We start from the raw sequence: 21,763 nt of genomic DNA on the forward strand, positions 1-21,763 counted from the left end.
TACTGTACAAATAATTCCACTGAAGTGCTACTCAATATGACTGAGGTTTGCAGAAAGGAAGGATGTTTTCTTGGCTCAAGCACTGGACTAGGACTTTGGAGTTCTGGGTTTAATCCTTGCTTTGTTACAGACTTCCTAAGTGACCTTGAGCAAGTCACTTAATCTCTGTGCCTCAATTTCCTGCCTGTAAAATGAGCGTGATCATACCTCCTCGCCTCCATCTTTTCTTTGTCTGTTTAGACTGTAAGCTCTTCAGGGCAGGGACTTTCTCCTGCTATGTGTATGAACAGTGCAGTGGAGCCTTGATCTCAATTCTTAGGTGCTTTGGTAAAACACTCAACAGTAAGAAGAATCAGGCCTTTAATGAGCTGCTGCAAGTCTATTCCATTTTGTTTTCTAAATGCCTGCCTTGCTGCTATCATTAGAGGTATAACAGATGGGCTGTCCGGTGCATTTGTATTTTAATCTCCCTCTGAAGAGAAGATACAAGCCCTTGAAGTATTCTATTAAGCAGATGACTGCAAATGAGGTGTGAACCCACTAATCGGAATATACACTTCACTCTGTCCTTTGCATTTTTTCCCCCAGGAGGCATTGATTAAGTAAGGGCTTTTCTGGGATTTTAAACACTGGGATTTTTACTTGGCCTGCTAATGCTGTCAGGTCTAGTTTGCTGCTGAAACAGTTCAGGCTTTGATACTGGACAATGCATGAATGTTTAAATTGCTTGAAATGTCTAATTGAATTATCCTCAAATTACAAACCCAAATGGGAAAGGCTGTCTCTAGCTCACAGGCTCATTCACTTGGACGTGTGTGCCATTCTGCTGCTTTTCTTTTCACTCTCTATTCGCTTCTGACTAGGTTTGTGTTAAATGAAACCTTAAATACTGAAAGCATTTCTAAGTGGGGGGGAGGAGTGATGCTGAACTTCTACCATTTAAAGAGAAATGCACCCACAATTCCACTTGAAGTCTTATTACCAGGCACAAAACCTAGTTCGTCATACTTCTATCAGGTAATGTGAAAGCAAACCAGCCAGCTCCTTTTTACAATTAGCCTTCCTTTCTCTAGACAGGTCACAGATATATATATATATATATATATATATATATATATATATATATATATATATAATATACATACACACACATTCATAAATACCCCTTATCCAGTCCCACTAAAGGCGTATAGGTTAAAGAAACTAACAGCAGAAAGAAGGTGTGGCATGTGTCAGTCATAACAGGACTGGTATATTCTAGCACTACTATTCATATACAGCTGTAGAAGCTAAAAGTCTGACTCAGCCTCCATTTTAAATTGCCAATGGAGGGGGAAATGAATACTAGATATGAGTATGATCCTGTTCCCCCTGCACACTGGCTGCACTGAAGGGAGTTCTCACTAGAAACTTTTGCCATGATAAAAATGTTGGTCGGGGTAACATACATATGCGATATTCGTATATTGGCAAAAGTCCTAGTATAAACAGTTATACCAGCAAAATGCTTTTGCTGAGAGAGCTGATTTCAGACAGAGAAGTGGTATAAGCTTTACAGCCAAAGCATATTTTTTGCTATCAGAAGCGATCTACAGTAGGAGGTTTGCTGGCATAGCTATACCAGCAAACCTTTTCTAATGTAGACTAGACCCAAGATGCATTTTCCTCCAGTGCTACACCTTTCATATACTGCCTTCCCCCCATCTTTGTGTGCTGCTGGCCCTCTCCCCCATTACACACCTTTTGGCTCCCACGAGTCATAATTTAGCTCTTCGTGTAAGAAGTTCCTGCTGCAGTTAAGTGGTATATGAATCAGTCAATAGTAAAAGGCTGAGGAGTAAATACTCTGGCACCTTCCCTCCTGAGACTGAGGCCATGTCTACGTTACACAGTTGTGTTGACAAAAGGCAGCTTTTGTCAACAAAACAGTGGGAGTGTACATTGCTCTGAGTCATAGTCCTTCGTAGGACGAGGCAATTAATGGTCCTGCACGCTTGCATCACTGCAACTCCCATGGTGGAGTTCCCAACTCCAAACTGGTTGGTGACTGATCGGTAGCAGTCTGGAGTTGTCAGCTTCCACACAGCGATTGCCACTTGCTTCTCCACCATGCAAAAACAGTTTAATTACAGTGGTGCATGATCATCAACATAAATTAAGTCGACTTGACTTAACTTTATAGCGTAGACATAGCCTGAGTGTGGTACCAGCACAGAATTCTCAGTCTCCACGTAAAGACTTGTTCATTTTCATATTATGGCAGGGCAGTGTCACTTGGAGTCACAAAACCAGACTGATGTGCTCTCCTTCTTGCTAATGTAATGAGTCTTATTTGTATCACTAAAGAGAATCATTAATCTTTATTTCAACCTGTGCTGAGGTCCAGAATAGGAACTTGATATGGTGCTGTCTAAGGAAATGGGAAAGGTTTCTAAATCTGACAATGAATGTTGCTCTTTAAATATGACACAGAATAAAAAGTTCGTAACACTGGATTTTTTTATACTTAGTATTTGTCTTGAATACTAACAGTTAATTAGATTTGGGTCACCTTTAAGGGCAGCTGTTGCATTAGTTTGAAATTAAATAATTTTTATGGAACAAAAATGGTTATTAAAGGCATAATAGCCATAGAAAGGATATTAAGATGCCAGATATGATGCTTGTTAAATAAAAGATTGATATGTGTATAGGAGAAATAGTTTTGGTGGTCAGAAAAACATTTAAACTAATGAATTCCAACAATTTATTAATACCCCATAATTCTTTTTTTTTTTTTTTTTTTTTTAAAGACCATGCCCCCTGTCCTTTCCAAGTGTGACCACTTTAAAGTATCTGTCAGACACAAAGGAAGTTGTAGTTTAAAAAGTAATTGTAGTGGACATCTTCCATTAAAATGCTGGGGTCCTCAGCAGAACTTTTCTCCAACTGAAACCACTGAAATGCACTTGATCATGATTATGCAGAGAGAACCAAAATCACATAATACACTGCAATACCACTCATAACTCTCTCTCTGTCTCTTTGAACAACATTAAAACACAGTAACCTGGTTATTCCATTGGTATCACACAGAAAGCTTGGTTCCCAGTGATTGGCCGATAGAGACGAGGCACACCACAAGTCTTTCTGGGGATGATTTGACTTGCCATTTCCTTTATTATTTATGAATGCTTTCAGTTATGCTCAGAAACTTTGTTACAAGTATTGAGTCAAATTCTCCTCTGCATAATCTAAGCATATTTATACTATATATTGATTTGGCTCATTCTAGTCTACTAGTAATTTTATTAGAAGTCTGAAATTTTCACTCCTTTGGTTAAATGATCATTTCGCTCGTACATTTGACCAAATCATTAAAAGTCTAGGCAATTGATCAAACGAGTGACAATTATGGATTGACTTTTTTTTTTTTTACTAACCTGGGCAAACTAAAGAATAATGAATTTTTGAATGTTAACTTTTTGTAGTTTTGCTATAACTGTGGCTTACCTTTTTAGTAACTGTTCTCCAGAATCACCACCTGTTCATACCAGGAACTCCTCTTCAATATTACAGCATCAATGTTTATTCTTCACCGATACTGGGAGGTGTGGTGATGTATCAGAGATCTTTTCTTTGCCTCTGGAAGCTGCAGTGGGGCTCTCCTGTGGTTACATCTTTATCCCCTTTGAGTGCAAAGGCTTCTGACATGGATGTGTATATTCTTCACAATATAGGCCACTTCCTTTCTCACCTGAGTGGAGAGGGAGGTGCCAGTCCTTTAATTTGCTTTCAGTTGAGTGCCTCGCATTTCACAATCCCCAGGTTCTTATACCAGAAAAAGCATTATTTTCCATATTATTGACACGTTTAAATGTGCTAGCAGTATGTAAGATATTAAGTCTGGGCGTACAATATGCTGTAAGGACAGTGTCTTAGTGAAAACTAGCAATGAACATACTAGTTCACAGGGGGTTTCTATTTTATGCTCTTGTCAGTTGCTCAATTTGTTTTCCTTTTTTTTCTCCTCCTGTTTTCAGCCAACCTTAACTCTGCATTTCCTGACTTCAGTTTGTCCAATTTCCTCAAATCAGATTGTAACTTTAGCCCCTTCATCACCCTTGAATTTTAATAAAAAAAAAAAAATCTGGGAAGGAGAAGAAATCAAGTGGATTGCAACAGCAAGATAAAGAAAGCTAGAACAGCTCGATAAAGTGGGGGAAGTGTTGTAGGATGATAGGGCACAAGGCAAAATGGCAGGGAGAGAGAGTTGGAGAGAGGAGGTACATGGGTCTAAGTGATGTGCAAGGAGAAACCAGAAAGGTGGGTGGCCAGGAAACTTGCACGATCAAAGATGCAAGCCACAATCAGACAGTTCATGCAGTTTTATGCCTAGAATATTCATTTTTAATAGGTCTGGGGCAAAATCTTATCCCCATTGAAGTCAACGGGAATTTTGCCTTTAATTTCATGAAGGCTGAGATTTCACCTCCTCTCTACAAGTGGTTTAACACTCTTTGGATGCTGTCCTGGCCCTATTGAAGTAAATGGCAAAACTCCCATTGACTTCAACACACATTCCTGTGTTTAGGATAGGCCTGTTTAACAACTTTTGTGAACATGTGCTAATAACATCATAGAATCATACAAGTGTAAGACTGGAAAGGACCTCAAAGAGGTCATCTAGTCCACTCCCAAGCACTCATGGCAGTACTATGTAATAACTAGATCATCCCTGACAGGTGTTTGTCTAAGCTGTTCTTAAAAACCTCCAATGATGGAGGTTCCACACTTTCCCTAGGCAATTTGTTCCAGTGCTTATCTCCATAACAGGACATTTTCCTAATGTCCAACCTAAACCACCCTTGCTGCAATTTAAGCCCTTTCTTCTTGTCCTATCCTCTGAGGTTAAGGAGAACAATTTTTCTCCCTCCTTGTAATAACCTTTTATGTACTTGAAAACTGTTTTCATGTCTCCCTCTGTCTTCCCTTCTCCTGAATAAGCAAATGCAATTTTTTCAATCTTTCCTGATAGGTCATGTTTTCTAGACCTTTAGTCATTTTTGTTTCTCTTCTCTGGACTTTCTCCAATTTGTCCACATCTTTCCTGAAATGTGGACACAGTGTTCCAGTTGAGGCCTAAGCAGTGCAGAATAGAGTGGAACAATTATTTATGTCTTGCTTACAACACTCCTGCTCATACATCTCACAATGATGTTTTTTTGTTTTGTTTTTTGCAAGTGTTATACTGTTGACTCATGTTTAGCTTGTGATGCACTATAACCCTCCCTTTCTGCAGTACTCCTTCCTAGGCAGTCATTTCCCATTTTGTATGTGTGCCATAGCCACTCATCAGCACCCTCCCCCTCTCCCTCAGCATCTCCCACCTGCTCGTGATCAGCTGTTCAGCGGTGTGCAGGAGGTGCTGGGGGGAGGGGGAGGAGGAGAAGGAGGAGCAGGGGCAGAAAGAGGTGGAGGAGGAGGAGCAGGGACAGAAAGAGGCGGGGTGGGGGCGAGGGCTTGGGGGAAAGAGTGGAGTGGGGGTCGAGCACCCTCTGGGAACTCAGAAAGTCAGCGCCTCTGCGTGCAGTTGATTTTTCCTTCCTAAATGGAGTACTTTGCATTTGTCCTTATTGAATGTCATCCTATTTATTTCAGATAGATCCTTGCAGGACCCTGCTCGATATGCCCTTCCAGCTTGACTGTAAACCACTGATGATTACTCTCTTGGAACAGTTTTCCAAACAGTTATGCCCCCAGCTTATAGCAGCTATATCTAGGACAGTTGTATTTCCCTAGTTTGTTTATGAGAAGGTCATGTAAGACAGAATCAAAAGACTTACTAAAGTCAAGCTATACCACATCTACCACTTCCACCCTATCCACAAGGCTTGTTACCCTGGCAAAGACAATTATTTGGTTAGTTTGACACGACTTGTTCTTGGCAAATCCATGCTGTTACTTATCACCTTATTATCGTCTAGAGGTTGGCAAATTGATTGCTTGATTATTTGCTCCATTATCTTTCTGGATACTGAAAGTAAGCTGACTGGTCTGTAATTCCCTGAGTTGTCCTTATTCCCCTTTTTGTAAATTGGTACCATATTTGCCCCCTTCCAAGTCCTCTGGAATATCTCCCGTCTTCCATGAGGTTTTTGAAGATAATCACTATTGGCTCAGCTATCTCCTCAGTCAGTTCCTTGAATATTCTAGGATGCAGTTCAGCAGGCCCTGGTGACTTGAAGTCACCTGACTTGTTTAAGTAATTTTTAACTTATTTCCCTATTCTTTCCCCCTCCACCATACAGTGGGAATTTACAACTTTACATATAAAGTTGCTACGTACATTTCACCACGATATTATTGATCAGTGAGTTATTAGTTGTCAAATGCTACCTCACAAGGCATATTTTGTACTAAGTTTACTGCAGTATAGGGTGCAAATAGTGGTGTTTTGTCACAACTGTATAATATGATATTATTTATTGCTAAACTTATTAAATTGCAATCAAGAATTTGCATCAATATTGGATTTGTTTTTTTTCCAATTCAGAAAGTTCTTTAATTAAACTGGAGTATGAAATCCTCTTCAAAGAGCCATCGAAAGCTATTAAGCGTGAAGTAAGCCTGCTACTATACATTTTTGTACTGCACAAGAATCTTCTCTTGGGCATTAAAATCAGCCAAGACCCTTATATATTTGAAAATAAGTTCCTATACTTCCATACAAAGGGCCAGGTTCTGAGCTGGGGTAAGTTGATGTAGTTCCATTGGAGCATTGGTCCAAACTTGGCAGAACTTTTCCTTTCACTGTTATGAGTGTTAAAATGTTAAGTTATGCTAATAGACTTATAAATTGATAATGGTGTGATGGGTAAAGAACATATTCTCAAGATAAGCAGTATTTTTATTAGGCAAGTTACAGACCAACACGGCTACCACTGAATCAGCAAAAAAAACAAACAAACAAAAAAAAAAAGAGTCCTTGTGGCACCTTAGAGACTAACGAAAGCTTATGTCCAAATAAATATGTTAGTCTCTAAGGTGCCACAAGGACTCCTCATTTTTTTTTAATTAGGCCAGTTAGAGAAATTCAGTTGAATTTATTCATATTTTCCCCCATATATGATACCATTGAGCCTAATAGATAGAAAATGCCAGGTGCTTTTAACCCTTTTTGGGCAGCTGCAATATTTTACTAGTTTCATTGCTTGGCTCTACCAAAAAGTTACTTCTTCACCACTTTTCCCTGAAACCAAAAACGTAATAAGTTCCTGGTTCCCATTCATATGCATCCTGCAGCCTCCTAGTCTAAGATCTGTTGGGGATTAGAGTGTGTAGAGTTGAAAAGTGAAGTCCAGCACAGAAGTCGCACTGTGGGTTCATCATTAAGGCAAGGGAGGGTGATTTCAGTACTAAGCATCTGGTATAGAGACTACAAATAGATTTTGGCTGATGCAGTGCATGTATCCATGGCTAGGAAGCTCTGGTGAAGAGGATGTCACTGGAACTCCGCTAAATACAGGATGTGGACAATAGCCACAATTTGTTTTGAAATCATAAGGCACTATATTTTAAAACAAGTGTAGTTAGTACAGGTGACATTAGAAATGCCCTTAAAAAGTACTGTTTTTCTGTTTCCCTTTGATGCATATAGATTCTCAGCTACTCAAATGACAAGACGCAGGAAACTCTTATAAGTACATTTTTATTTAAAATAAAAATTAATTATGGTGCCTTTTTAAATAGGGTACTGCACAATCTGTATATGCAACACAGTTTTTGGTACAGAACATACTTATTGAGCAATATCCTTAAATTCTAAATATACATTAATGGCTTGTTTGAGAAACATGACAACATTAATTCTGATTTTTTTCTCTTTAGTCATTTACCACTGATACAGACTTCCCATAAACAATATTTGTTTTCTTCTGTACATGTGGTACACAGTCAAGAAGGCAGATCTCAGAATATGTACATTCATGCATTAATTTTAACACATTATCTTTGCAGTATAAAATCCTATTTTTGTTTGTACAGATGCAGGGAGTATTGTAAATATATATATTTATAATAGGTCTGATTTTTCCATTGCCTTACACTATGTCTAGTAATTTATACCTCTACAAAGTGAGTGTAAAATGCCACCAAATCAGAACAATAGGTTTCTACCCACGTTGTAGAGTGTAAAGGACAACACACGGTGCAAGGCTGTGGAGAATCAGGTCTGTACATGTATAATCTATACCTTAAACCTAGTAGAACTGTTTGTCCTTTATAGTCTGTTTTTGCAGCTTCTAAGCAGGGTCTGGGCTCTATGCTACTCATGTGTGTGTTGTGTCTGAGTTCGCAAGGGACTAAGCACCTTCAACTCTCTTGATGTCGGTGAGGGTTGGGGACTCGGCACTTTGCAGGATCAGAACCTTTAGAGCTGGTCTCAGCTAGGAGTCCTCGAATTGCAAATATTTATTTAAAATTAGATTTAAAAAGAGAAATCATAGTTAATCCATTGTCTCAGACATCAAATATTCAGGTAGTTTATGTGCAAGTCTGACCATGATTAGGGGTTAAAGCTATAGTCACTAAGGAAAGTCTTGTCTTGGTAACAGGGGAATGCAAATCTAGAAACTCATAACTCTCAGAGCCAGCTCCTCAGCGAGTGTAAATCACCCTGACTTCACATCATACACCAGATGAGGATTTGGCTCATCTAGCTATACAGGGCCTTTCAACACTTTAGCATTTTAGAGGCTAAAAATACACCTTCAATCCTGTGAATTTCTATTTTGAATCACCAATTCCTGCTCTCCAGGGTCACTGTTAAAGTGCAACACTTATCTCTCAAGACTGCTATATTCCTTTTATATTTAATTAAATGTGTAATAAGGGAGCACACAAGCCCCTTTTATTGAAGCTTTGCAGTCTTAAACAAAACCCTGAACTCATCAGAAAGCTTCAGAAGTTGTCCCTCAAGGCATTACCTCACTGGCCTCTCTTTTCTGAAGATTGGAATCTGCTTCCAGTATATTTCTCCCAATGTCTCTCTCAAGATCCCCTTAAATTTTGCAGCAGTGTATTTGACTGCATGTGAGGAAGTCAGGATTCTAAAAGCAGAATTATCCCTGCAGAATTTTCTACCTATTCCAAAAGCATGATCCATGGATGTTCAGAGTAAAGTCTCTTTGGTAAAGCAGAGAAGCGAACTTGCTTATTTTAACTGTTGCTGTCCTAACTTGGCCAGCAAACAATGAAAGAATTTTAGATTTGTTTGTGCACTTCAATGCATTTAAAAAGCATTCAGCAATAAGGGATCAATATTATAGTGAACAACAACTTACAATTCATGTGCCTTAGTATGCTTATTGAAACTGTCCACAAATCTGGCTCCTACTTAGCTCCTATATCGTGCTTGTCATTATATATCTCAAGCCACTGTCGCAAGGAAGGCAAGTACCATTATTCCCCTGGGGGAAACTGAGGCACAAAGAGGCAAAGTGACTTGCCAAAAATTACACAGCAGGTCCGTGGCACGACTGACAATAAAACCCAGGTCTCCTGTCCAGTGCTCTTTCCATTGAAACATGCTGCCTCCCCATTTTGTGTTCACTGTTTAGGTCACACATTCCACTGTAAATAGTTTAGGGAGCATGGGTTACATTTTGATTATATCTTAAGTCATGGGTCAGATTCTCTTTCCATTGAAATCAATGAGATTAGGATTAAGCCCATATGGTCTGTGCTTAGATTTTTTGCAAAAACATACATTTTAATAGACATAGTGATCTGCAAACCCCTTTGTAATCTTGGCCTTACAGAGCATGTCTTTAAAGCTTTACTAGGAAATAAAGAAAATCAGTGAGCATTAAGATAAGGTGCTAATCGGGCGTCTGGACCATGATCATACTATATACTCTCAGTTATGCATGCAACCAGTCTCAAACTATGGCACAGTTATACGAAAAAATTTTTAAAAATAAAAAAGACAAAACATAAGTAACTACACCAAAATAATCTTATGGATTGAGAAACCCTAGAAAGACAGTAACGTGTTTTTATTATAGTATTTAGGGGATAATTGCCTTAGGCAATGAATATTTGGAACAGTGGATTCAAATTGTAAATTCGGTTATTGTTAATTCCACCTAAAAACATATCAGTGTATTTTGTGCAAGCATACAATATAAATACAGCAGGGAAATATATGATCATGTTCTTGAGGTGAAGGGTTACTTATTTCTTTTCACACTTTGCAGTTGCATTCACTCCACCTCAAGAAAGACTTGACATTTAAAAAATAATATTCGTGTACCTAAATTGCTATATAGGGATGACAGGCTGAAAAAATAATCACATAACTCCATAGATTCCTCAACAACAGTATATAGCAGCATTTTGTTTTGTCAGTGAAAGGATACATATATTTACATATACCCTATCCATTCATTAGGTAATAGAAAACTAGAGATGGGTCTGAACCAAAACTCTTGACCTGAGTACCCCGGAACTTTACTGGGGAAGGGCTTCAGAATCCAAATTTCACAGCTTCCCTATACCTATCCAAAGACTAAACCATGAGACGTGGAAAAGCCTCAAACAATGGGGTGTTCGAAATTCAGATCCAAGTTTTGCAACTCAGGCCCGTCCTGATGTAAAACTGAAAATATCAACATGTTTCAGTACTGACATGCTTAATGCCAACGTGCAGTTACTTTATTTAATGAGACTGCAATGGCTTGTTTGAGTTTTTCAAAGACACAGAGACGAAGTATTATTGAAGCTTGACAGCAAGATGAGAAGCCAGAGTGTGGTATCACTTTCTTTTCACTGCATTGCTATTTTCAGTACAGTGATAAATGGAGACCTACAAATTGAATGACAAAAATAAAATTTCCAAACATCCTATGTCAGAAGGTTGGCGTGGGCAATACTGTAGACTAAACACTGGCCTTTACCCTAGGGGATTACTGATTAAGTCTAACCTGAGATCCTAAGTGAAATGAGTCTGGTGGATTCAGCTTCACTTTTAATAATCTGCAATCCATGTCACAAAAAGGTACAACACAAAGCTATCACATAGAATTTGGCACAATTGGCAGTCTCTGCTCAGGAAATGCAGAGGACTGAGCTAACACGGGCACACCGATTTACTAGTCTCTAGTAAATAGTCCTCTAAGTCAGGCCTACAAAGTCCTTGGTGGGCCAGCTCAGGAAATGAGAAACCTTCAGGAAATGACACTTGTTTTCTGCCCCAGCAGCTGATCAGTGGATAGATAAGGAGGACTTCAGTTTCCAGTGCTGCTAGTCCTTTCAACATGGTCAAGCCCAAATATTCACTCCAAACAGTAAACAAAATCCTTTCTAGAGGGATTCTCTGATGGATCTGTGTGGTGCAAATACAGTAAATGTGCAGAACATCACGAGGAGGAGAAATCTAGAACTTGTTTAAGGCTAGGAAATAAAGGATATGCAGGGGAAAACAGAGGTTGATTATGAAGTAAGTGTTCAAATCACCTTTAATATTATCTTATCTTTAATAAACTATGCTAATTGCCAATGATCACACTTTGATTTCTTTTGTTTGAAAAGTCTTCAGCCATGGAAATTGCATAGTCACCAGACAGCAGCTGTATTTCCTGGTTTAACTCACAAATTCATGCAATTTTTGGTTGCTTGGTGGATTAACGGAAACCCTTTTCCTTCTAATAATAATAGTTAATTGAGACTATGGAGCTTCTAGCTTGTAAAAGAAAACACTGCACAAGCTGGGGAAGCATGCAGGTGAAGACTTCCACCCTCTGAATCTCAGACCCATTTATAATAAGTTGCTGCAACTCTGACATATCACCTTCACATCAAAGGACCCTGTTTAAGCAGCTCTTTGTGGACAATCAAAAATAAAGAGAGGGGGGAAAAAACGGAAGCTGGAGGCATCATGATGTTGCTTTCAACAGATGTGGCATGCAGTGATTATGCCTTTGTGAGGTCTTTTTTCTGGGTAGCCCTGATTGGCAAGTTTATCTTCCCTTTGACAATTAGCAAGGCTGAAGAGCAGTCTGCTTTTCTTCTCTGAATAACTGATACGTGCACTATTCCCGAAATGAAGTCCATGGCCACAGAGCTCCTTTCATTTCCTTATTTCACCCACCTTGCGTACTTTGTGTGTGTGCTTTTAAAGTTTAACACCTCCCATGTCTTGTGGGGGTCCTGGGGATTATACTACTGCATTATCAACTGTTTTGTTGTTCTGGGAGGACGTCATTGCATATTCAGCTCGACTTGTTCCATTCTCTTCTTTTCTCAGTGGTTTCCTTGGGTGATCACAAGTTCAAGGACAAATGGGGAAAGGAAGAAGAAAGGACAGAGAAACATCTTCATTATGAATACAAACTGAAAACAAGGACATTTCAGAAATGTCATAGGCTAATAATTAGAATGTTTTCTAGACGACAAAATGTTTTATTTTACCCCTTTCTGAATATAGGTCAAATCAGATATTGTTTTCCTCCAACCTTCTGCTCTCCCTAGAACATGTTGATTCAGTTACTTATGTCGTATCATAGACTCTTTGGCTTTTCAGTCCCAATCAGTATTTAAATATGTGAGTGAATTTGCTTGCTGGAAAGACTGCCTTTGGAAAAAGAATTCATGATTTAGCTAGCAAGCAGTACGTCCTGAGTAGGGGCATTGCAATTTTCTCACACCCCCGCCACCATAGTGCTTCAAATTTGTCCTGGAGAGAGCACATCTTGGGTTGAGAAAGTAGCTCTGTCTCCATGCTTGTTCAGTCCTTGGCCTCTCTCTTGAAAGGACCAAGTAATGCAAACTGTGATGATGGAGAAACAGGTCCACGAGGAACTGAATTTCACCTCATTTCACATAACCCACTGAACAGTCATAATGTGACAGTTTTCAGTTGGTAACAAAATGGGTTAGATTTGAACTAGTGACTTGAAGGTGAAAAGCTGTGCATACTGTGATCCATTCCATCCAGTCAGGCTAACAGTTGAACCTGCCACTCTTTTTACCACTGTCATTAGTTGGTAACAGTCTACAACCTTCAGCTCTGGTAGTGGCGCACTTCCAGAAATGTGCTGTAGGGGTAGAAATCTCTACCGATAAGTAACTGAAACAACCACTGAGCAAACACATCACTGTTCCATATTTCAAAGGATCCCTGCAGAGATAGACTTGAGCACAAGTTTCATATCTGAACATTTCCCATAATGTACCATAACCATCTGTGATGCATCCTACCTCCCCCACAAATCCTCTCCTCCAAAGTGGTATACCCTTCATGTAAACATGAATGTAAAAGGTACATCATACGGCAAGGGCAAAAGCACTAGTGGTTTTCATAAATATGTTGGCCTTTAGCTTAAGGCACTTCTGCTTGTTTTGTATGGCCAAGAAGACTAGAGGAGCAAACATAATATACCATTAAAGTATCTGGTATTGTTTTGAGATGGTTTTGCAAGGTAAAGCACCAGAAATAAATTATTAATACCAAGACAATTCAATACAGTACAGTTTCAACGGGGAAAAAAGTTAGTTGAAGGGTTTATGATGACTGATTACAAGACAACAAATTTGTTCCAGTAATAATGTACACAGCACCTTTTTGCATTTCCTAGCTGCTGAGTTAAGGCTTGTTAATATTAAGTGTGGTTCCAGCTGTTAGAGTCAATGGTATTGGAAGGGAAAATTACAAAGCTGCTTTGAGCTCTTTTTTGGTGATTATGTGCATACTTGTCTGTAATTGAAACACATTTGCTCTGGTACTATACCTATATTTAGTTATATTAAAAAGCACCCAACCCATCTGTCATCTCTCTGAGAAGAGGAATGAAGAACTGAATGGTGCCAGACCTTTTTGCTCTTCCTCTCTCCTTCCTATTAGAAACAAAGGGACAATTTTGTGAATTATTTTTAAATCCTAATTTTTTCAATATTCAATTTTGTAAAAATTTCAAAATCTGAAATTCAGCCCTATAGTTGTTGAAAAATGGGGGAATTTTGACCATCTTTCTATCTTATCTATTCCCCATCTTTTTCTTTCATTCATCTTTTTATGTCTAACACCTTTCTACTTTTCTCTAATTGCATTCTCTCTCTTTTTCTGCCTTCTGCATCTTTCTTCATTGCTACATGGGTCTTTTTCTTCTAGTTTTCGCTATAGTTTCTCTTTTTCTCTGTATTACTTCCTTTTTTGAAGCTCTCTTTTTTCAGACTCTTTTGTCTCTCCATTCTCTTTCCTCCTTTTCATCATCTCCCTATTTCTCTTTTCCTCCCTTTTTGCTTTCTATTCTCCTTCACTACCATCTCATGTTCACTATCCCCGCTCTTCCCTAGTTTCTTTTTTTTAAGTGTGAAGTCTATATAGAGCTGGCCTATCCATCTTAAAACTTTCACTGGGAAATTCAGAAAGACCTACCTTCCAGTGGGTGAGGCCTCTCCAACATCAGTAGAACAGAGAGGTCTACAGAGACACTCTATGACTGGCCCTAATACACACTTAAACATTGTGTTTCTAAGAGCTTGAAAATAATGGAATGGGATGGTATCAAAGTCATGATGGCTTTCTCCAGTCATGGCATCCTATTTTGCCTCATCACTGCTTTAGGGTTAACATTAGTAAAGCAAAACAGCTATATTATTGAATATCAATGATATAGCAATTTGGGACATATACATTTCAGAATTATATTTTTGTTCAGGTTTGGAGGAGTGGTATGGTTCACAAATTCAGAAAATGTATTCTCAAATGTATTGCAGGTATATGAATTGTATGCATCAAATTCTCCTCTTAATTACACCAGTGTAATTCCATTGACTTAATGGAGTTACACGAATTTACCAGATTGATTGATTAATTTGACCCTGTGTGTGTTAAATGCTATCATCCTTTTCCTACAATGCTGAAACTGCCATTATATATGAGGCCTAAGATCATGGGCTCTTGTTTTTCTAGATATTAGCTTCATTGAGATCCAGGTATTCAAGGAGATTCCATTTTTTTAATAGCATGCTATTTAAATGGAGATATACCTATCTCATAGAGCTGGAAAGGACCCCGGAAGGTCATAGAGTCCAGTCCCCTGCCTTCACTAGCAGGACCAAATGCCGATTTTGCCCCAGATCCCTAAGTGGCCCCCTCAAGGACTGAACTCACAACCCTGGGTTTAGCAGGCCAATGCTCAAACCACTAAGCTATCCCTCCCCCCCCTGTGCTATAGGGGGAATACTTTTATCCCGTTTAGTGTCTGATAAGATTGTCTGTTCCTCACCTCGCTCTGTATAAAACTCTCTGAATCACCTTTAAGATGATGTTCTAGACCAGTGATACTCAGACTGAGGCTCGTGAGCCACAACGGTTATATTATACTCTTTGCAGCACATGATATTAAAACTCTGTGATTTAAGTATTAATCAATCTAAGTTATTAACCAATCAGGATGCTTTTACCATGTTATTAACCAATTGTAGTTGATAAAATAATACTTGGTCAGTCATTTTGTTGTGAGAATAATATATAAAAATAGTAACTGAAGCCATGAATTCACACTACTGTGGGTCTTTTGGGTAATGTTGATGCTAATTTGGTTCCTAGACCACTGAAGTCTGAGTATCCCTGTGCTACAGCACTGTTATTTACACATTGCCACCTCAGTACTACTTTTCATGGGGTAGGTGCTCCAGAATTAGTGAGAATGTAAGTGGGGAACTCTTCACATCCATGATACTCACTCAGTGGCAGGAGAAACAGGCGGTTCTCTAACAAGTGGTTTGCATCTCTTTAAAGTGCAATTTACTACACACACAGAACGTTGATGTATAGCAAATCGATCAGTGTACTCTTCATAGAGAACAGTTTCAAATGAAATGTACATGCAGCTCTGCATAGCTTAAAGCAGGTGACTATGGCTCCCAGTACATGCGTGTAATGGTGCTTCAAAGTCAGAGTCCATAATAACCTCTCCACCATGTATGCTTTAATGTGCATGTATCCTAAAATCAAGAGAGTATCAGAACAGCCATTTAATGGATACACTTCACATGTTTATAGAACCTAATGTTAAATAAAAGCTTAACATTGAATGGTAAATCATGTTTGTCAGATAAATATACATCCTCTTCTGTGCTAGCTCTCTGCAACACTGAAATGCAACCACAACAATGCAGTGCAAGTGGCATTTTTATGTTCTTTTTTCAGCAAATTTCTTAAAGGAAAAGCATTTTGGGCTCTTGATCTCAGCTAACTAGTGAAAATAGTTTGCCTGTTTTACAAGACCCCTTAGGTCAGATCCTCAGCTGGTGTGCATTTGGCATAGCTCCAGTCACTGTCTCCAGTAGAGCTATCTTGATTTTACACAGAGGATGGTCTGGCCTTATTTATCTCATTGTGACATGATTTTGAATGGGTGTGTAAGACCTGCTGGACAAAAAGAATAAAAGATCAGTGGATAATTAATTGAAACAAGAGATTATCATGCCTTGTAATATTTGCCACAAGTAGGTTTATTAAAACTTCAAGAGGCTGGGACCACCTAGAAATGGGAATAAAAGTTTAGTTCAGAATGGCGACATGTAAATTACAAATGTAGGGCCCAAACTGTGACATGCTCAGCAGCCTGAATGGGAGTTAGTGTCTCCCTGTACATTGAAGCATCTCCGGGCCCCATGCTGAAGAGGCTCCATGTGTGGAATTCACAGCAGCTAAAAGGATCAGGCTCTAAAATTCAGTATCCCGCTAATACTTCAAAAAAAATTTTTTTTACTATAGAAACACAAAAATGGAGTTTTCAGTGCCTCTGTGAAGTGAAAGCAGGTTTTATTTCTGTTGAGTTCAGCATACAGGAGTAAAAAAGTGCAGTAGTATTTCAATGTGCCACAATTCCAAAATATGGTTGCTTAAAAAACTATTTAATATAAATAGAAATATTCTCACTTTTATCCACGCCTCTCAAAGGAAAAAGAAAGAGCCAGCATAAGTGGCTTTCTGCTACCTTTCTTCCACCCCTTCATGCAACCCTGGAGGCAGCTGGCGTGTCCTTTCAGTCCATATAACACATTCAAGCAACCTCAATAATGACCCATTTAGGGGCTGTTCTGTTGGCCCAGGATAGTTGGAGAAAAGCAAACTCCATATTTGAACCCCCATGTGGGCTTTGGGCCAGGAACTGGTGGAGTAAACGTGGCAAGGCTTCCCCTTGCCAGTGAAATCCCAAGCTGTCAACACCATACCCTTTGTGCCATTGGTGCTGTACAAAGGGGGCAGAGCGAACTCGAGGATCAGGCCGTAAATGAAAACTGCTGCCAAGAGGAGAGAAGGCCAAGGGATTGAACATTCCTCTGCAGTGTTAGAAAACCAAGCCCAGATGAGCATTGTGCTAGCACACAGCAAGTGAACAGTGAAGTCTATAGACCCCAAAACCAATCTGCTATCAATGGTCAAAGTGAATGGAATGGAAAAAGTAAACAAACAGCCCCAATAGCGAAAAGTACATACAATTGTTCATTTTCTTTCAATACTAACAATAAAGGTGCTATTAATAACACAGAAATGTGCATTGGACTTAATTCTCCTCACAGCAGTTTTACACTGGTGGAGTTGCTAACTTCGATGAAGTTACTAGCAACAGACATTGGTATACAGGAAAGAATCAAGTCTATAATTTGTAATTTTTTCCAGGTCTCTTTAAATAAAATTATATGCCATAGGGGGAAGAAATGGAGTAGATAAATACAAGTATGAAGAGAACAATTCTACAGGTAGCCCATATAAACTAGAATTGGAAATTGTAATTCTGGGTTGTCTGTTTCTCTTGTGTTTCCCAGTTACACATTTCTTTCTTTCTTTAAGGAATGTGTCTCCACCTTCTCATCAGAATCTCTGTGTTATCTGTCAGGCATCAAACGGAAAAGTAAGGAAAGAGACAATATCAGGAAATGAAATGATCATTTATATACAAGCACTTCAAAGAATTAAAACTTCCTACCTTGATTTAGAGAGAAAAAGATAAAAATAATTGACTTTCATTGGAATTATGCAAAATAAAGTCATTCACTTCTTCGATTGCTATGCTGCAAGTCTAGACAAGCTGACAATTTTGTTATGGGCTGGCTTTAAAACATCCTGATTTAGCAGAAGCAGGACAGGAATGGAGGAATAAGTATTATACCATTATTTAATGATGTTACTTTTATTGGTCAATCTCTCTCATTACATATCACTGACCTGTACATTTATAATAAGTTTAAAGAAAACAAAAGGGAAGCCATCTAAATTTCAGCAAAGACAAACAGTTTGAGTGCTGGATGTGAAAGCAATCATCCAATGTGCATGAACTGATAATGACTGATGGTGAGAAGTGAATTTTCTTTATAAAAATGATCTGTGAATTACAGGACCAGCTGATGAAATAACTTTACTGCACCAAAGACAATTATTTTCTGTGACAACAGTAAAACCTAGAATAGGGATAGGCAACCTTTGGCCCGCGGCCCGCCAGGGAAAGCCCCTGGCGGGCCGGGCTAATTTGTTTACCTGCTGCATCCGCAGGCTCACCATTCCAGGCCAATGGGGGCTGTGGGAAATGGCGCGGGCCAAGGGATGTGCTGATCGCGGCTTCCCGCAGTCCCTATTGGCCTGGAGCGGAGAACCACGGCCAGTGGGAGCCACGATTGGCCGAACCCGCAGACATGGCAGGTAAACAAACCGGCCCGGTCCACCAGGGTGCTTACCCTGGCGGGCCGTGGGCCAAAGGATGCCAATCCCTGACCTAGAACCTTCAGCTGTAAAAATCTCAGATCTCTTCCATTACAGCTAAAGGAACTTGTGCCAGCTGTAGTAGTATTAGGACTTACATGTAGGGCAACCATATTTCAATTGTGGTTTTTTTTTTTTTTTATTAAGATACTTTTCTGGCAACATTTTTCAAAATTATGAAATACTCAAGTGATCCGCATTCTGGCTTCTTCTTTTGATCTGTTTCATGGGAATCAGAAAGCTCCACCAGGAGCAAAAGAGCAGATCCAAAAAAGACTGACCTCAGCTCCTGCGCCAATGCTGCACTTTCTCTCTATGGTTCTGATGCTAGAGAACTGGCAGGTACTTGCCCTCTATCTCCCCTCCATCTCCAGGGGATAAAGCAGGAGGCTTGCACTGACCAGACTGGCTCACTAACTCACCACACTCATATTGCAATGTGTGAGCTTAGGCCTTGAATAACGGTTGGTGTGAAACACACACTTGCTATGTGATGAGCATAAAAGAGGCTGCACAAAACATTTTACATCAGTACTATCATTAATTTGTAGTTTATAAAAAAAAAAAACCTGAACATTCTGATTGAAGAAATTAAAAAAAACCAACAGGATATTTTAAAAGTTCTTGGGACATGATATGGAAATCTGGGACTGTGGAGTAAAACTGGGAGGAAAGGTCTTTTTACTTACTTGCTTTTTAGGCCTCCAGCCACTAGAGGAAAACCACCACATATATGAGAGCAGGTTTGAACTTCCTTCCAGTGGAGGGCAGTGCTGATACACAAAAGCTAATATCTTACTTTTACTGAGAACTTTATAGATTCCAAGGCCAGAAGGGACCAGTGTGATAATCTAGTCTGACTTCTTATATAACGCAGGCCAGGGGCCTTCCCCCAACTAAATCCTTTTTTAGGAGCATATCTTTTTCTAAAAAAACAAATCCAATCTCCATTTAAATATTGCCAGTGATGGGGAATCCACCATGATTCTCGGTAAATTATCTCATTGACTTCAGGATTTGGCTCTCTTACTAGTATGTTTGGTAGCTTAGAAAGCTTTGGGGAGTCAGATTTCATCTGTGCTGCTGGAATTTCTTTTCCAATAAATGTCTCGATCTTGGCGCTTCAGGCATTCAGTGGCCTTACAGGGAGTTTCTCTTTGGAACAGCTGATGCCAAGGAACAAGAAGGGCAGATGTACTATAACTTTACCACCTTTCTGCTGACTCTAAGACATCATCAATGCTGCAGGCTCTGTAGAACACTTCTGGACGTGTTATTCCAGGACTTATGCCAAAAGCTTGTGATTAGGTAGATGTGGCAAGGGGATAGGGTATTTCATGCAGAGAATTATACTTTAGTGAGACAGATGCACACACACACAAGTCTGCCACTAATGCAGCATTTGTGAAATTCTGGAACATGAACAATTCCACCATGTAAAAATACTGCACTGTATATACACAGGGTTGTGTTACATGAGACTGCAGACTTTGTGAAGGTCTTTAGAGAGAAATCAAGCCAAGTGTGAAGGAGATTTTGTGAAACACTAACATCTTTTTATTAAATGTTATAGTTAATGATCACTTAGGTGCCAGCAATATGCATCCACAGATCAACAACTAAGGTCTTAAGGTGCAACAGTCGTACCATTAATTACTCATAGGAAGTGGTTACTGGCTTAATCACCTCCCACTTTCAAAGAAAATGCTCTACAATTGCCATAAAAGGCACCTGTAGCTGTGCAAGTTTCATAAGCACGCTCAGTACTGTTCAATTCTTTGTCAGTGTCCAATCTTCTGAATTTCCCAAGGCTTTTGTACATATTTCAAGCAGTCCAGTTTCCCAATTATGCTAGCCAAGATGTTCTAGAGATTTAGGATTCTGTACCTAAAAAATAATGTTGTCCCAATATATATCATTGCAATATATCGCCCTGTTAGTTTACTCTCAAATTGGAATGAAAATAGAAGAGAATGGATGGTCTATGAAGAAAGATTGAAAAAATTGGGTTTGTTTAGTCTGAAGAAGAGAAGACTGAGGGGGACATGAGAACAGTTTTCAAGTACATAAAAAGTTGTTACAAGAAGGAATGAGAAAAGTTGTTCTTGTTAACCTCTGAGGATAGGACAAGAAGCAATGGGCTTAAACTGCAGCAAGGGAGGTTTAGGTTGGACATTAAGAAAAACTTCCTAACTCTCTGGGTGGTTAAGCACTGGAAAAAATTGCCTAGGGAGGTTGTGGAATCTCCATAATTGGAGATTTTAAAGAGCAGGTTAGACACACATCCGGCAGGAATGGTCTAGTTATTACATAGTACTGCCTGGAGTGCAGGGGACTGGACTAGATGACCTACTGAGATCCTTTCCAGTCCTACAACTTCTATGAATCTATGAAATTATCTGTATGATTTAGATGGGTGTACATTTCAACTACATTCTGTTTTGGACCATGTGGCTTGAGTTCTGAGTTACTTACATTAAGGCCCCTTTACACCCTCTGGCAGTGTAAAAGGGGCTTTCAAACGGGGCATAAAAGTAATATACACTACTATAAAGCACCTTTAAACTGCCAGAATAGTGAAAGGGGGTCTTTGTGTACAAGAGAATTTGTCTATAATTTTATAAATTTTATCTTGTTCAAATCTGATTTCAGAGCTCACCACACTTGAGTCATTAATGAAGATACATTTGGCCTGATTCTCTTCTGTAATATCAGTGGAAATCAGGAGTGACTTTACTAAAGTCAGTAGAGTTACACTAGTGTAAGTAAGAGAAGAATCAGTTCCATCAACGGAATCTTAAGGAAGATGATCACATTTTCACCCTAACTAGTGAAATTGGTATACTCGTTATATTCCAGCAGGTAGTCTGTAGGTAATATTTACACTGATTCTGATCTCAATTTTTCAGTGTACAGTAATACCCCTATTTTACAAACTAATTGGGGATGAAGGAATTCATAAAATTGAATATCTCATGATGATGATAGGTAGGGTGCATAAATTACAGTATG

General features: G+C 39.1%; 1 protein-coding gene across 2 annotated transcripts in view; it reads right to left on the reverse strand.

Annotated features, from left to right (window-relative positions):
- Nucleotides 1–10,353: 10,353 nt before the first annotated feature.
- Nucleotides 10,354–21,763, reverse strand: part of PRIMA1 (proline rich membrane anchor 1) — a 71,599-nt gene continuing 60,189 nt past the window's right edge. The window contains exon 5 of one of the 2 annotated variants that reach the window (XM_005307476.5): nt 10,354–12,293. In XM_005307476.5, coding sequence (XP_005307533.1) covers nt 12,197–12,293 — 97 coding nt within the window. In that variant the 3' untranslated portion in view covers nt 10,354–12,196. Of the gene's footprint in view, nt 12,294–16,479; nt 17,885–21,763 lie in introns of those variants that run through there. The other variant, XM_005307478.4, reaches the window with a different exon arrangement.

This window comes from Chrysemys picta, chromosome 4, assembly GCF_011386835.1.
Source record: "Chrysemys picta bellii isolate R12L10 chromosome 4, ASM1138683v2, whole genome shotgun sequence".
Classification (NCBI taxonomy): Eukaryota; Metazoa; Chordata; order Testudines; family Emydidae; genus Chrysemys; species Chrysemys picta.